The 15800-nt window shown below is 34.4% G+C and overlaps 2 protein-coding genes across 2 annotated transcripts; one reads left to right on the top strand and one right to left on the bottom strand.

Moving 5' to 3' along the window:
- Window positions 1–1467: 1467 nt before the first annotated feature.
- Window positions 1468–2787, bottom strand: LOC138868371 (uncharacterized). Its single transcript, XM_070145921.1, has 4 exons — window positions 2760–2787; window positions 2276–2649; window positions 1707–2199; window positions 1468–1631 (listed from the first exon to the last, which is right to left on the bottom strand). The coding sequence occupies exons 1-4, from the start codon at window positions 2785–2787 to the stop codon at window positions 1468–1470; spliced, it is 1059 nt and encodes a 352-aa protein (XP_070002022.1).
- Window positions 2788–3304: 517 nt separating this feature from the next.
- LOC104220051 (uncharacterized) lies at window positions 3305–5945 on the top strand. The gene is made up of 6 exons (XM_009770849.2): window positions 3305–3345; window positions 3543–3657; window positions 4034–4160; window positions 4265–4320; window positions 4676–5001; window positions 5590–5945. The coding sequence occupies exons 1-6, from the start codon at window positions 3305–3307 to the stop codon at window positions 5732–5734; spliced, it is 810 nt and encodes a 269-aa protein (XP_009769151.2). The 3' UTR covers window positions 5735–5945.
- The last annotated feature ends 9855 nt before the right edge of the window (window positions 5946–15800 follow it).

Genomic DNA, 15800 nt, shown 5'->3' with positions numbered 1-15800 from the left:
ACTTTATTTCAGAATTCAAAATATTACAAGGGAGAGGGTTTTGTACAAGAGAGAGAAACTAGAGAGAAGTCAGAGCGTTGGCTAATGCCCCCTTCTCATAAACTAAAATGATCCTTATATAACGGATCAGCTAACAAACAAACAAAATTAAAACAGTAAGACGGCCGATAAAATAGTTACAAGTATGGCCGACAAGATAAAAAGAAAAACCTACATTATCAAAACCGGACAAACTACTTTATAAAAGTAGATTCCCTTCAATAATGGAGGGGCTCGTCACTTTATTAAAGTTGTCCTTATTTCCCCAATAATTCATCTTATGGGGCCTTCTCGTCCTTCATGCCTTATCTTTTCCTTTGTCGTTTTTCTTTGCAGAAGATTCTTCTGTAACTTCCTTCAACTTTGCAAGAAAGTCTTCAATTTCTTCCATATTTATTTCTGTGTTAGAAGTGCTTTGTGCTTCTCCTGCTACACAGACTTCTTCATCTGAAGTGGTTGCTAGGGAGGTCATAGATATATCATCTCCAATTCTTGCTTCAAAATTTTTCGCAAGATCTTTCTTTATTTTCTCGAAATATGAAGCGAGGATTTCTTTTTTGGATATAGCTCCATTTTTCATTTGGAGCTTTCTGGTAACCTGTTGGAAGGGGCTGATTTCTCCTTCATTAATATCTGTTTTTTCTTGTTTGACGTAGATATCAATTTTATCCTTAATTTGTTGAATTAATTCTTCGCCAAATAATTTTCCTTGCTGGTGTGTCTGAACTAATTTGGTCCAGAACTTGTTATAAACAATTCTTTGAAGGAAAGAAATTCCTTCACTGGTATAACCAATTTCTACGTCCCATTTCATTATCCAAGGGATAGAGAATTCTATGAAAAAATACATAGCAGCAATACCGTCGTAAAAGATATTATCTTTTTGTAAGGAAATAATTTTGGGAGATATGTCTACTCATTGAGTATATAAGCTCTTAAATAAAGGAGGAAGTATTTCTAATGATGGACCATATAATTTCCACCATTTGATAAATCAATTTGGAATTTGTTGACTGTTCATATTAGAACAGAGTTTAATAAACCATGAGTACCTCCTATTAGGATTCTCATAAAGAAAAGTTTTATTAAAACTTTCAACCTAGTCCCAATAATTAAATTTGACTGAGACCTTTTGTTCAGGATGAGTATATTCTCGATCCTTAAGGGTACTAATACCCCATTCATCCGAAGGTATTACCTTCTTAATAATAATTTTTGAAAAACTATAAGTTTTTCTAGTGTTCGCAGGATAAAAGTGTTGAATTTCATCTGACCCTGTTGTTGAGAGTATAATCTCATAGTACATCTTGTATTTATAAGTAGGAGTAGCGTATGATGCTGTATCAAAGTATCTAGCCATTAATTTTCATGGGTTAGACCGTAGCCATCCTTTTAGGCTGAGACTTATCTTTCACCATTTTTCTGATTTCAGACATGGTAAGGTCCTTTTTGAGATGGAATTTCTTCCACCTCTGTTCCTACTTCAGAATTCATAGGAAGTTTATCAATAATTTGGGACCTTAATTCAGCGTCCTTAATAACCCTTAATAGCTCTATCATGCTATCATTGGTTAAGACATTGATCTTTAAATCTGAAAATTGGGAGTAAATATCAAAAAGATCATCGTCAGTATTACAACAATGATTTGAGCATTATCCCTTATCACAGAACTCTTGCTCATCTTCAGAAGATGAAATATAATGCTCTTCTTGAAGGACTCGTAAGTCTTCACTTGTTGATGAATTTTCTTCATCAGTGTCAGATATATCTGGTGAAGAATTTAAAAGAATCTTATATAACGATTCTTTGATACTATCATCTAAATCAAGGTCTTTGATTTTATCTTTGACCTTGCAATCTTTTGCATAATGGCCTACTCTTCCACATTTATAACAGGCCTGAGGGTTCTTTGATTTAATATAACCCTTTTTGGATTTATGAAAAGCCTTTCTTTTCTGGGTTCGTTCATAACGTTTCAAACATTTTTCAGGCGAACCCTTTTTTCTCTTGAAATCCTGTTTCTTATGGGATTTCTTCTTATTAGAAGGTATGTCAATGGTGAATTGTTCACAGAATTCGCCCAATTGTTGTCTCTCAGTGAGACGATGTTTCTTAATTTGCTGGTTTAGTTTAATCTCATTACACAGAGCTAAACCTTCCTGAGTGCATACACTAAAAAAGTTTACCATATGAGTAAGTATCATAATTGATACTCATATCGGTGCCTCTAAGGACCTTTCGAATCCTTTTAGCAAATAAGGGAGGGAGTCCATCTATGAATTTAGACTTCCAATGAGTATTATTACTCTCTGGTAGTTCCATCACTCTGGATAAGAAAATATCTTTATACCATCTAAAAAATGTGAGGGTTTTACACCTCAGATTTTGGAGCATCGTTCTAATGGTCTCACTATTATCAGACCATCTTCTAGAGAAGTGCTCGATGATATTCATGACTAAGGAATAGATTAAGTTTTGAACAGTCCTATCTTCTTCAGTCTTGGTCGCATTCATTATTTGAAAGCGCTGGTCATGGGTGAGATAATTATCCCACCAGCCTTTTAGCTGACCAGTTAATCCAGCAATAATCATTTCTGCAATTGCCCTATCTGTATTTTTATTAACTTTAGAGATAGTACTGTACATAAGCATTCTATGTACTATTGTATAGATCTATCTTTCCGCAAGACCATCTATGTTCCATTCATAGATATCTGACCCACTATAACCCTGGTGGTAGTGGTCATTGTCCTGTTCTTCTATTAGGACATCTTGGGGGGTTGGTCTAGGATAGTAAAATATTCTTTAGTATGGTTTGCGAGCATATTTTTCAGAGATTTTATTAATCTCATCATCTACCTTTAGATCACTAGTAGACGTATGCTCTAGACTTAGAGGGTTAGCTCTAAATTCACCCAACTTCTGAACTAGAAGTTCCTCAATGTCATCAAGACTTCTCAATTTAAAGTCTTTTACCTCATGAGGTGGTTGGATACTTGTAGTAGCGATTTGTTCTTTACTTTTAGTATCCTTCTGTTGAATTTTTTGGACTTCAGCTATAAGCTTATCCAATTTTTCATAAATTTTAATAACTTGTTCACCCAAAATACTAACATATATATTGGTATAATTGTTTTGAGTGAGCATGGTATTCAAATTCTTGGTTGTTATGGCAGTAACATCCTTTGAGGTTTATAACCGAAAGGACACAAAAGAGTTAATAATTCTTTTGGAACAATCCGACCTTAAATGGAAGGATAACCCATGGCAATTAATGGCCAGATACTTGCCTTATTAAGGGGCTTGTAATTAATCACTAATCTAGGAACTCCTCGTTCCTGTTCAGCATGTTTATTAATATAAAAAGCAGTACAAGACCATTTGGACTTTGAGGGTCTAATTAAACACTTCTGCTGTAAGAAATCAATTTCCTTTTTGCATAACTCCAAATAGTCGGAGTTCATCTGACATTAAAGAAGAACCCAAAGACTTGGACTAACAGTCATACTGAATCAGTCAAGAGAATAAAGCAGAAGGTTAATAACCTTCCCTGTTTGACTTTCGCTAATCCCACTTGGGCAAAGGTTGTAGAAACTGATGCCTCTGATATGGTTATGGTGGGATATTAAAACAATGTTCTCCAATAGATAAACAAGAATATCTTGTTCAGTTTTATTCTGGAAAATGGAATGATTCCCAGAAAAACTATGCAACTGTAGCTAAAGAAATTCTTGATATTGTTAAATGTGTTATGAAATTTCAAACTGATTTATACAATCAAATTTTTTTAATTAAAACTGATTTTTAAGCTGCAAAGTTTATCTTTGATAAAGATTTTAAACATGATATTTCCAAACAAATGTTTGCAATGTGGCAAGATTTATTAGCCCTTTTTGATTTTGAAATAATATACAAAAAAGGGTCTAATAATACCCTTCCTGATTTTCTTACAAGAGAATATTTGAACTAATAGTTTTCTCTTTTGTTCTACAGATTATGAAGCCTACATACAGACCTCCTCGACAAAGAGGAAAAGGAAGGGCATCTACCGATGATAGAGGGAATAATATTCTCGCCCAAATGAAAAACCAAAAACTAGTTGTTGTTAATATAGCAGGAGGTAATACCGATCATTCCTTATATAAGGAATTCATGGATTTTATTATTTTATACAATCCAGGAAAGATGAAGGTACATCATCTAATGTACCAACCTATTCCTCAGTCATAACAGAGGATAGTAATAATAATAATAATAATAATAATAATAATAATAATAATAATAATAATAATAAGGAAAATTAAAGAAAACGACAAAACAAGAGATAAAAGAACAGGATAAATGGATAATTATTGATTTTACTGTACCGGTGCAGAGTAAAAGAAAATGGGGTAACGTGGCAACACCAAGTTTGATCCTGTTAGTGATAATCATGTTCGTAAAGACATGTATTATATACTAATTTAGTGATAATTATGTTCGTGAAGCAATATATTATATATTTATTTAACGTAAATATCCGAGATAAGATTTTACCCGACCTCCATTCTTCCCTTTCACTTCTAGTCATATTTAGGAGCTTTTTTCCATATATCATCAGTCACCATACCAGATCCCCTCTTCAACCATATATAGGGTTATTTCAGAAAATACATAAAAGGCCATGAGATGGTAGGACTAAGTGTAGTACTCGAAGGCAATGAAAATATAACTGGGACGAAAACAAATGTGGCTATTACTGCAACTGCAACTTGTGCTACATCTTCTTTTTCAAATATAGTCAACAAAGCCAGTACTGTGACAATCAAACCTTTTTCGCCTAACATTACAATATCCTCTCCTTTTTGCACTCAAAACTCTTTTGCAGCCATAGCCATGGCCACTACTAATTGTGGATTTCTTGATTCTTGTTTTCTTTGTAAGCAGAAGCTCTTACCTGGCCAAGACATCTACATGTACAAGTAAGCAGCTTTATATTTCCTTTTTTTTTCCTTCATTAGTTAAAAAAGATTTCCTTTTGGTGATTTGATTGGAGAAGATTGTTATTTTTTAACATTATTAACGTGATTTTAACTATTTATAATATGTTGTTAAACCCCTTCCTATGATTTTTATTGATGGTACTTACATATTATCTCTTTTCTTCGTCTTTTTTGTTTTCTTAAGCCGAGTGTCTTTCGGAAACAACCTCTCTACCCTCGGATAGAGATAAAGTCTGCATACATTGATAATAAATAAAAAATACACTATAAATTTATTTTAATTGATTATAACATGTCATTTAATTTATTATATTTTTGAGTTACTAAATTAGGATAACTCTAGATGGTTACAACTTACATGTAAAATTGTTGGCCTTCTTAATCTGATAGTGTGAAAAATTATATGCTGCCACAAAAGTAATCTCTTTAATTATTGTCAAAACCAGGTTTAGACGAATTCTCAAATAATTTGATTGTGTAAATATTTTTTATCAGGTTAATACATGCATTTAGTTAAAGTTTAACATGAAAAGGTTTCTTGTTCTGAATATACTTGCGCATGAACAGGGGTGATCGGGCATTTTGCAGCGTGGAGTGCAGGTGCAGCCATATTTTCAAGGATGAAGAAGAAACTACAAAGACAAAACCAAAAGATAACTGTTCATTAGCCTCCATTAAACCTCAAGCTTCTTCTTCGACATCTACGTGCTGAGATTTTCTTTTAACAATACCAGATTTAATTCTCACCACATTTTGTTTTGACTATAGACTATAGGTCACGAGTTTAAACCGTGGAGCAGTCATTAATACTTACATTAGGATAGACCGTCTACATCACACTCCTCAATGTACGGCCTTTTCCCGAGCTCTATGTGAATATGCGATATTTTGTGCATCGGGTTGCCCTTTATATTTTGTTTTGATTAGTGTGTCCTTTGTTCCCCCTTGAATATCTAGAAGTGGTATGAAAATTGAAAGCTTAACAAATAGTTTCCATTATCAGCCCATGGTTTTGGTTTTCTTTTGCTATAAACTGATGGCGTTAAATGGCAATCAATGAGCATGCATCTTTAATATTATATTATGCCTGGAAATTAATTCGAACATAAAGAAATTCTGGATTTAGTGGATTCAAAATGAGAGTGTTATTTTGTAATGTATACATTTTATATATTTTTTGTCTATGCATACAATTAAAGCGAGTTCAAGTGAACCTCACACCTTCCCAAAGATTTATGTACGTTCAGGCAAACGCGTATATATTGGATTGTAAAGATATGGGAAAACATTCTAAAATTTAGTACAATTTCTATTAAATTCTGAAGTTTACAATGATATTCGAAATCTGCTCTCTCCTTTTCTATCCTTTTTCTAGGAAAGGAGGCATTTTTGAGTATTTTTTATCACAAAGAGTGGTAAAATAACTAACCTTATTTACTTTCCTGGCCTCTAAGTGATAGGAGAGTCAATGTTGCTAGGGGCGGATTCTTAGGGTAAATTATGTGGCAAGTGAACCTATGATTTCTCCGTCAAAATAGGTATTTTATGTATGTATTTTTTTAGAATTAGTCTAATATTATCTGATAGCACTCATGTTCTACGATGGTTTGAATGATGCAATTGATTAAATAATGAATTAGCCAAAAAAAATTAAACATAGATTATTTTCCACGTAATGATTACTTTTTTTTGTCCTTTCTTTAATGGTACATTCATGTTTAAAAATTTCTAGATCAGCCTCTCATTATTTATGTTGCTATCTGTTTTGGTAAAGATATATTCCATCCGTACACTTTTATTTGTCCAGTATTTTAAAAATAGATTTTCACTTTTATTTGTCTTTTTTAGCATATCAAGAGAAGACAATTTCTTTTTTTATTTTATTATACCCACAACATTAATTATTCATTTCAAATCATTTTCTCAAATCCGTTAAAAATATGCATCAATTAATATGGATATCATGATAAATTATGTACTTTATTTATTACTAGTATTAGTACCCGCGCGGATGCGCTGACATTAATCATGTCAAATATTTAAGTTATTTGGATTGTATTTTAGTAATCTTAAAATTTACACTTTCTCAGTAAATATAGATAATCATTGGATATTAACTACATAAAAAAATTAACCATTTTTTTATACCATTCTTGCTGGTGTCACTGGATCCTAAAAATAGTCAGGAAGCAAAATAATAACTCATATTTATGGCAAACAATCAAATGTTGAGACAATGAATGACTCTTTGGATAAGACTTAACTCTTTTACTACTACTTGAACTCTTATTTGGTGTGTTGTATCTCTTAAAAAATATTTCTTTCTTAAAATTTCTGTTACTAAAACATTATTTTTCAATCATAATTATTTTTATAATAATGTAATTGAAAATATTATTCTTAATTCAAAACTCATTTTAGTTGGTTATCTAAAAATATAAAACATTCTTTAGCTGCTGAATTTTTTTTACTCCATTTTGATAGTTGACATTAACCATGTTAAATATCTGAGTTATTTGAATTATATGTAAATAACCTTAACATTTAAACCTTCTAAATAATTATAGATAATCGTCATATATTAGTTAAGAAACACTACATGAAAAAAGACTAACATTTTTGTCAATTCTCGTAGTGATAATTTTATTTTTGCACTATTCTCATAGGTATCATTGGAACCTAAAAATAACCACAAAGTGAAATAATAACTCATGTTTATGGCAACGCACAAAGGTTGACACGATATAAACGATTCTTTGATTACGACGTGACTCTTATAATACGATTTGAACTCTTATTTGGTATGATTTTATCTTTCAAAAAATATTTCTATTTTGAATTTTCAATTTCTAAAACATCATATATATTATAATAATGATTATCTTTATAATGATGCAAGTGAAGATATTATCATTAGTTTAAAATTTACTTTAATCAACTATCTAAAATTTAAATGATTCTTTGACCGGATTTATTTCAATATGACTCCACTTTAAGTTTATCGTTATCTCTAGCCCCAGAATTTAAATTTTTAATACCCTATATATACAAAAAAAAATTGTTCTTTGAATCATTAGATGTTAAATTAGTTGATTATTATTATAAAACATTGCATATATTGTCTTAAAATTGTCAAGTAGGTTATTTTGCGATACCATACTTGCTTAACCTCAATGCAAACTACTCAAATTGCATTTCAATTCAAATTCGAATATCATATCAGTTTGTTAGTAATAGTGATTTTTAAAAACGATATATAATATAAATTAAAAAAATATTCTAAGATATCCTTATCTTATAATCTATGTATTTGAGTTGGAAAAAAAAATATTTGAAATCGATGAGATTAACTTTCAAATTTTTTATATTCAACAAAGATGAAACATAAGAAGAAATGTGTTGTCATCTTTTATTTCTCGTTTTTAGATCTTTCTAACATTTTTTTTCAATATTTATTGTCTTTTATCTTATTTTTTATGTCATTATATTTTTTGTTACAAAAAATTAATTTATTTCACTATAAAAGGATGAGTTTTAATAAAATATTATCTACATATGAACTTTAATTATATTTTTACTCTTTGGTTGAAATTGTTTCATATTTTTCTTTTGGCTTTATCTAATTAGCCTAAATAGGTGCTCACTCGACCACTTAAATTAAAAAATTGAATGATGTGTAATTTATATATAATCAATATATAATATGTGTATAATCGTGTGTTATCGGTATATATCTATTTATATTAGTTATAAAAAGTAAAGAATATATATGGCCGTATATTATGTAAATATTCCATAAGATTTCGGTTTTTTGAATTTATCCATGATATAACTTCTATTATAAATAATTATAAAACTATCTACTAATGTTCAAAAATATTTTTGTTATTTAGATAAACATAGATGTGTACCCTATATATTAAATTTATTTTAAAAGAATTTTGTTTTATTCAAATCTAGCTACAGTGTTTCAAAGAACTATACTTATAGGATTTTAAATGTGAAAGAGTTTTATAGTTATATGGAGTACTTTTTTTTTTTGCTAGAGGCGAAGTAGTATTTAAATAATTAGAAAAAATAACAAAAGTTCCTAACATGATTGCATATGATAACATGATAACAAAAGATAAATTTTATTTTTAATTTAAATTCAAATTTTAGAACTTTATATATAAATTCAAAATTATATATATATATATATATATATATATAAGTATTTAACTAAAATAGTCAAATATAATAAAGTCACCATATACTATTGACATTTATTAGCTTGCCACTTGGCTTAACCATAATGTCAATTATATATGGTAACTTTCTCGCTTTAATATATATATAGATATAGATATATAGATTCTTCCATATTTTTCTTTTGGCCTTATCTAATCAACCTAAATAAGTGCTCGCCTTACCACTTAAATTAAAAAATTGAAGATTTTATAATTTATATATAATCCATATATAATATGTGTATAATCGTGTGTTGCTAGTATATCATCTATGGATATTAACTATACAACAACAACAACAACAACAACAACAACAACAACAACAACAACAACAACAACAACAACAACAACAACAACAACAACAACAACAACAACAACAACAACAACAACAACAACAACAACCCAGTGTAATCCCACAAGTGGGGTATGGGGAGGGTAATATGTACGCAGACCTTACCTCTAGCCCGAGGGGCAGAGAGGCTGTTTCCAGGAGACCCTCGGCTCAAAGAGGCAACAAGAGACACTATATTAGCACTATCAATAGACTCATAATAAAACACCATAAAATACCATAAAATCCATAACATAACATAAATAGCATAAAAACTCAGTAACAGCAATATAAGAGATATAGGAAATACGAGAATATGTAGGGTATTAATACATAGAAGATAAAGCCCATCATCAGTAGTTGATCAATAACATCCTAAGACTAATTCCTAACTAGCTAGTCTCACTCTAGTGCGCTGTAAAAAAGACATCACAATTTTTCCTAACCTACAACCTTAATGCTCGATCTCCACAATTCCCTGTTTAGGGCCATGTCCTCAGTAACCCTAAGTCGCGCCATATCCTGCCTGATCACCTCTCCCCAATACTTCTTAGGTCTCCCTCTACCTCTCCTCGTACCCACCACCGCCAGTCGTTCACACCTTCTCACCGGTGCATCAGTGTTCCTCCTCTGAATGTGCCCGAACCATCTGAGTCTTGCTTCCCGCATCTTGTCCTCCATGGGGGCCACACCCACCTTATCTCGAATATCTTCATTTCTAATCTTATCCTTCCTTGTATGCCCGCACATCCACCTCAACATCCTCATCTCTGCAACTTTCATCCTTTGGATGTGTGAGATCTTCACCGGCCAACACTCGGTCCCATACAACATAGCAGGCCTAACCACTGCCCTATAAAATTTACCTTTCAGTAACAGAGGCACTTTCTTGTCACACAGGACTCCCGTCGCTAACCTCCATTTCATCCACCCCACCCCTATACGGTGTGTGACATCCTCGTCGATCTCCCCGGACCCCTGAATAAACGACCCCAGGTACTTGAAACTACCCCTCTTAGGGATGACTTGAGAATCAAGCCTCACTTCCACTCCCGCTTCCGTCGGCTCTGCCCCAAATTTGCACTCAAGGTATTCCGTCTTCGTCCTGCTCAACCTGAAACCTTTGGACTCAAGGGTATGTCTCCAAACCTCTAACCTCTCGCTGACGCCGCGTCGTGTCTCGTCGATTAGGACTATGTTATCAGCAAATAGCATGCACCATGGCACCTCCTCCTGAATATGATGCGTCATAGCATCCATCACCAGGGCAAATAGGAAAGGGTTGAACGCAGACCTTGGTGCAACCCCGTAATAACCGGAAAATAATCTGAATCGCCTCCTGCTGTCCTAACCCGAGTCTTAGCTCCATCATACATGTCCTTAATCGCCCTAATGTAGGCAACCGGGACCCCTTTAGCCTCTAAGCATCTCCATAAGACCTCCCTAGGAACCCTGTCGTACGCTTTCTCTAGATCGATAAACACCATGTGGAGATCCTTCTTCTTATCCCTGTATTGTTCCACCATCCTCCTAATAAGGTGGATAGCTTCTGTGGTAGATCGCCCCGGCATGAACCCGAACTGGTTGTCTGAAATAGACACCGTCCTTCGCACTCTCATTTCTACCACTCTCTCCCAGACTTTCATGGTATGACTTAGTAATTTAATACCCCTATAGTTGTTACAGATCTGGATATCGCCTTTGTTCTTATACAACGGGACCATTGTACTCCACCTCCACTCTTCGGGCATCCTATTAGTCTTGGATATAACATTAAGCAACTTAGTAAGTCATTCCAAGCCTGCTCTACCCACACACCTCCAAAGCTCAACCGGAATTTCATCTGGTCCGGTAGCTCTGCCCCTTCTCATCTTACGCATTGCCTCCATGACTTCATCGACCTCAATGTCCCGACAATCACTTATTTCATGGGGGCTGTCTGCGTTCCTCAATTCACCTAGTACAATATCCTGATCCCCTTCCTCATTTAGAAGTTTATGAAAGTAGGTCTGCCATCTCCTCTTTATCTGGTCATCCCCCAACAAAACTTTGTCGTCCTCATCTTTTATGCACCTCACTTGGTCCAAATCCCGAGCCGTCCTCTCTCTCGCCTTAGCGAGTCGGAGTAACTTCTTCTCCCCGCCTTTGTTCCCTAGTTCCTATACAAACGAGCAAAAGTTGCCGTCTTTGCCTCCGTCACTGCCATCTTTGCCTCTTTCCTAGCTACCTTATATCTCGCAATGTTCGCTCTCTTCTCCTCCTCTCCAGTGCTCCCCACTAACCGCAGGTAAGCCACCTTCTTCGCTTCCACTTTACCTTATACAACTGCATTCCACCACCAGTCTCCTTTGTGGCCACCGGTGCGGCCTGAAAGATACCCCTAACACCTCTCTCGCCGCCTTCCTTATATAGTCCGCCGTCGTCGACCACATAGTGTTTGCGTCCCCACTACTTCTCCAAGCTCCCATTGCCGACAACCTTCCTTCCAACTCCTGGGCTTTAACCTTAGTCAAGGCGTCCCACCTAATCCTCGGGCGGCCTCGTACTGACCTCTGTTTCCTTCTTATCCTAATACTAACGTCCATCACCAAGAGCCTATGTTGCGTTGCAAGGGTCTCACCTGGGATAACTTTGCAATCCTCGCACAACCTTCTGTCAAAAGTAAATAATAAATCTGGCCAGATATTTATGTAATATTCCATAAGATTTCGGTTTCTTGATTTTATCCATGACATGACTTCTATTATAATAATTTAAAAACTCTACAAAATTCAAAAATATCTTATCCATTTAATTTTAAAATTACATTATATTAAAATATAATCCTATTTTGAAATATTTGTTTACATTTTTAAAAAAAATATTTCATGTCATACCAGTTTTTTTTTTAAAATATATTTTTTGTTACACTTGAAAATTGCTATAGAAACTATCAATTAGAAACCAATGTCCCTCTTGTTGAATTCGAGAAAAATAATTTTTCACATAATCTAGTGATTCGAAACTAATATTCTTCAACAAAAAAATATTAAACCCTTGCAGTGATGGCTTGATTGCAGCTAAATGAAGAGGTTTCAGCTTATACCCATCAATTCCTAGTAGGTGCTAAATTAAAATTAATGATAGCAAATATATAGGCAAAATTTTGTTATTTATTTAATGTCCATTTATACCAATTGACTCTTCAAACAAATATTTTTTCAAAAAGGAAAAAAATAAGTTTTTTGAATATTGACTGATTTTTGTGATGTTTCTTTCTCCAGCATGTAGGTTTACTTCATTATATATGTAAGTAAACTTTTATTCGATTTTTAAGCTCTTTTTTGTTATCTGGATAACCATAGACGTGTACCCTATATGTTACATTTATTTTAAAAGAAATTTGATTTATTCAAATCTAGATATATTGTATTAAAGAACTTAATTATAGAGTTTTAAATGTGAAAGAGCTTTATAGTTATATGGAATAGTTTTTTTTACCACAGGCGCAATAGTATTTAAATAATCAGAAAAGATAATAAAAGTTCCTAGCATGATTGCATATGATCATTAACCAAATTAAGTATGATAACTTGACAAAAAAAAAGAAGATAAATTTCTTTGTTATTTTAAATCAAATTTAAAAATATTATCTATAAATTCAAAATTATTCTTTATATATATATATATATATATATATATATATATATATATATATATATATATATATATATATATATATAGAGAGAGAGAGAGAGAGAGAGAGAATAAAGTTATCATATACTATTTGCATTTATTAGCTCGTCACTTGGCTTAATCACAATGCAATTATATATGATAACTTTCTTGCTTTAATATATATATAGATTTCGTAAGAGGTGTGCAAAGTCCATAGTGGATAACTAAAGGTGAACGGAAGGAGTATGTTGCATTGTTATTGGTTGTGACGACCCAACTCGTCGTCTCATGAGAACCGCTTCGTTTTTTCCATTTTATGCTTCTTCATATTTCGTTATCGGTATTCGGTGTATTAGAGTTAAATCGGATTGGTTTTGATAGGAAATGAGACACTTAGTCTCTTTAAGGAAGGCTTATTTTGGAAAAGTCAACCGGATGTTGACTATTGAGTTAGAGGGCTCGGATGTGATTTCCGGTGATTCGGTTAGCTTCGGGGGATGATTTGTGACTTAGGAGTGTGACCGGAAGTAATTTTGGAGGTCCGGTGTAGAATTAGGCTTGAATTGGCGAAGTTAATATTTTGGCGACTTCCGGTTGATAGGTGAGATTTTGATCCGAGGGTCGGAATGGAATTCCGAGAGTTGTTGTAGCTCCATTAAGTGATTTGGGATATGTGTGCAAAATTTCAGGTCATTCGGACGTGATTTGGTTGGGGGTTTTATCGAATGCGTGTTTTGGAAGTTTTAGAAGAATTAGGCTCGAATTTGAGGTAATTTGATGGTTTTTGGCGTTGTTGAAGTGTTTTGATGATTGGAACGAGGTTGAAAAATATTTTAGGATGCGTTGGTGCTTTTGGTTGAGGTCCCGTGGGCCTCGGGTGTGTTTCGGGTGAGTTTTGAGCGAGTACGGACATCCCGGAACTTAGAAAATGGATGGGGCAGTCATTGGTGCGCGGGGCGCGGCCATTTTTGCGCTGGGCACGGGGGCGCGGTCAAGTGCGCGGTCCGCGCGAAATGAAGACCTACAGGTCGTCGGTCCAACTTCGGAAGCTCATATCTTTTGATTTACAAGGAATTTTGAGGTGATTCAAAAACGAAAGTTGTAGCCTTCATGTCGAGTTTCCAGAAAGGTAAAGATATCGTAATTTGGACATCCGTAGCGAAAGTTATGGCCAAAATACTAAAGCTTGTCCCTGCAGAGCAAGGCCTGCGCGGCCGCGGACGTTTCTGCGCGGACCCCGCTGATTTTGCGCGGACCGCGGTCATTTTTGTGCGGTCAGCGGTGTCGGAATCCGAGGGGTACTCTATAAATACGAGGTTTTAGGTTTTATTTGATATTTTGACCTAGAAAGCTCGAATTTTGGCGATTTTTCGAAGGTTTTTCAAGAAATTGGTCGGGATAAGTGATTCTAACTCAGATTTGGTTAGAGTACATGAATCTATCACTGAATTCATCATTTAATTCATGATTTGAGATGGAATTTGGGAAGAAAATTGTGGAGCCTTTCAAAAATGTAAAATGATGATTTGAAGGACCAAATGGTATCGCAATTGGATAATTTTGGTATGGTTAGACTCACGAGAGTACGAGGATTCTGAAAATGTAAATTTTACCCGATTTCGAGACGTGGGCCCGGGGCTCAGGTTTTGCTAATTTCGAGATTTTTGATATTTTTCGAATGTTTTCGCTTGGGCTTTGTTCCCTTAGCATATTGTGACGTATTCGTTCTGATTTTGGATAGATTCGACGCGTGTGGAGGCCAATTCAAGGGGCAAAGGCGTCGTGAGCGAGAGAATTAGCCAGTTCGAGGTGAGTAATGATTTTAAATGATGTCCTGAGGGTTTGAAACCCCGGATTTGCACAACGTAGTGCTATACTAAGTTGAGATACACGCTGTGTGACGAGCGTGAGGTTCAATGCTATGGGGATTGGGACTTGGTCCATCCCGAATGATATTTTACTACATTTTTGATTGAGACATATACTTTATTGTTGTGAATTGGGCTTGTTGCCATGCTTGGGGCCTTGTGCCGACCTGTAGATACCTTAGGGGATTTTTGACTAGTTTTCCTCACTTACTTTGTTAAAGAATTTATATCCTTAGTCATGTTTCCAATTGTTTAAAAATGATATGAACCAAATTTTTGAAATGTTAATCATAAATAGGAAGAGATATGAGGGCCGAGATCCCGACCGTACATTATGCCCGAGAGGTTGTGATTTTAAATGACTGAGAGGGGTCGAGGACTCACTAGTGAGGATATTTTATATGATATGGATCGGGCTGCGCGCCGCAGCAGATATATATATTATACATATTATGGATCGGGTTGCACGCCGCAGCAACTACTTATATGGATCGGGCTGCACGCCGCAACAATTATATAGCGCTTGGGCTGAAGGAGCCCCTCCGGAGTCTGCACACCCCCAGTGAGCGCAGTCGACTATTATTATTATGGATCGGGTTGTACGCCACAGCGATATGCGGATCGGGCTGCACGCCGCAGCGGTATATATATATATATTGATTCGGTTATCGTGAGAAGTATATGAATTGACAA

This window comes from Nicotiana sylvestris, chromosome 5, assembly GCF_000393655.2.
Source record: "Nicotiana sylvestris chromosome 5, ASM39365v2, whole genome shotgun sequence".
Taxonomy (NCBI): domain Eukaryota; kingdom Viridiplantae; phylum Streptophyta; class Magnoliopsida; order Solanales; family Solanaceae; genus Nicotiana; species Nicotiana sylvestris.
Note: the sequence above shows the minus strand (reverse complement) of the source record. Positions and strands in the feature narration are given on the sequence as shown.

Bases quoted from the DNA above. Each gene is read 5' to 3' on its own strand.
- LOC138868371 (XM_070145921.1), bottom strand. From the start codon at position 2,787: ATGACCACTACCACCAGGGTTATAGTGG. The intron at 2,200-2,275 runs GTCCTTAGAGGC...GTATGCACTCAG, and splicing joins TTGCTAAAAGGATTCGAAAG to GAAGGTTTAGCTCTGTGTAA. The intron at 1,632-1,706 runs GTGATAAGGGAT...CCCAATTTTCAG, and splicing joins TGAAGATGAGCAAGAGTTCT to ATTTAAAGATCAATGTCTTA.
- LOC104220051 (XM_009770849.2), top strand. From the start codon at position 3,305: ATGGCAATTAATGGCCAGATACTTGCCTTATTAAGGGGCTT. The intron at 3,346-3,542 runs GTAATTAATCAC...TTGGACTAACAG, and splicing joins CTTGCCTTATTAAGGGGCTT to TCATACTGAATCAGTCAAGA. The intron at 4,321-4,675 runs AATAATAATAAT...AACCATATATAG, and splicing joins ATAATAATAATAATAATAAT to GGTTATTTCAGAAAATACAT.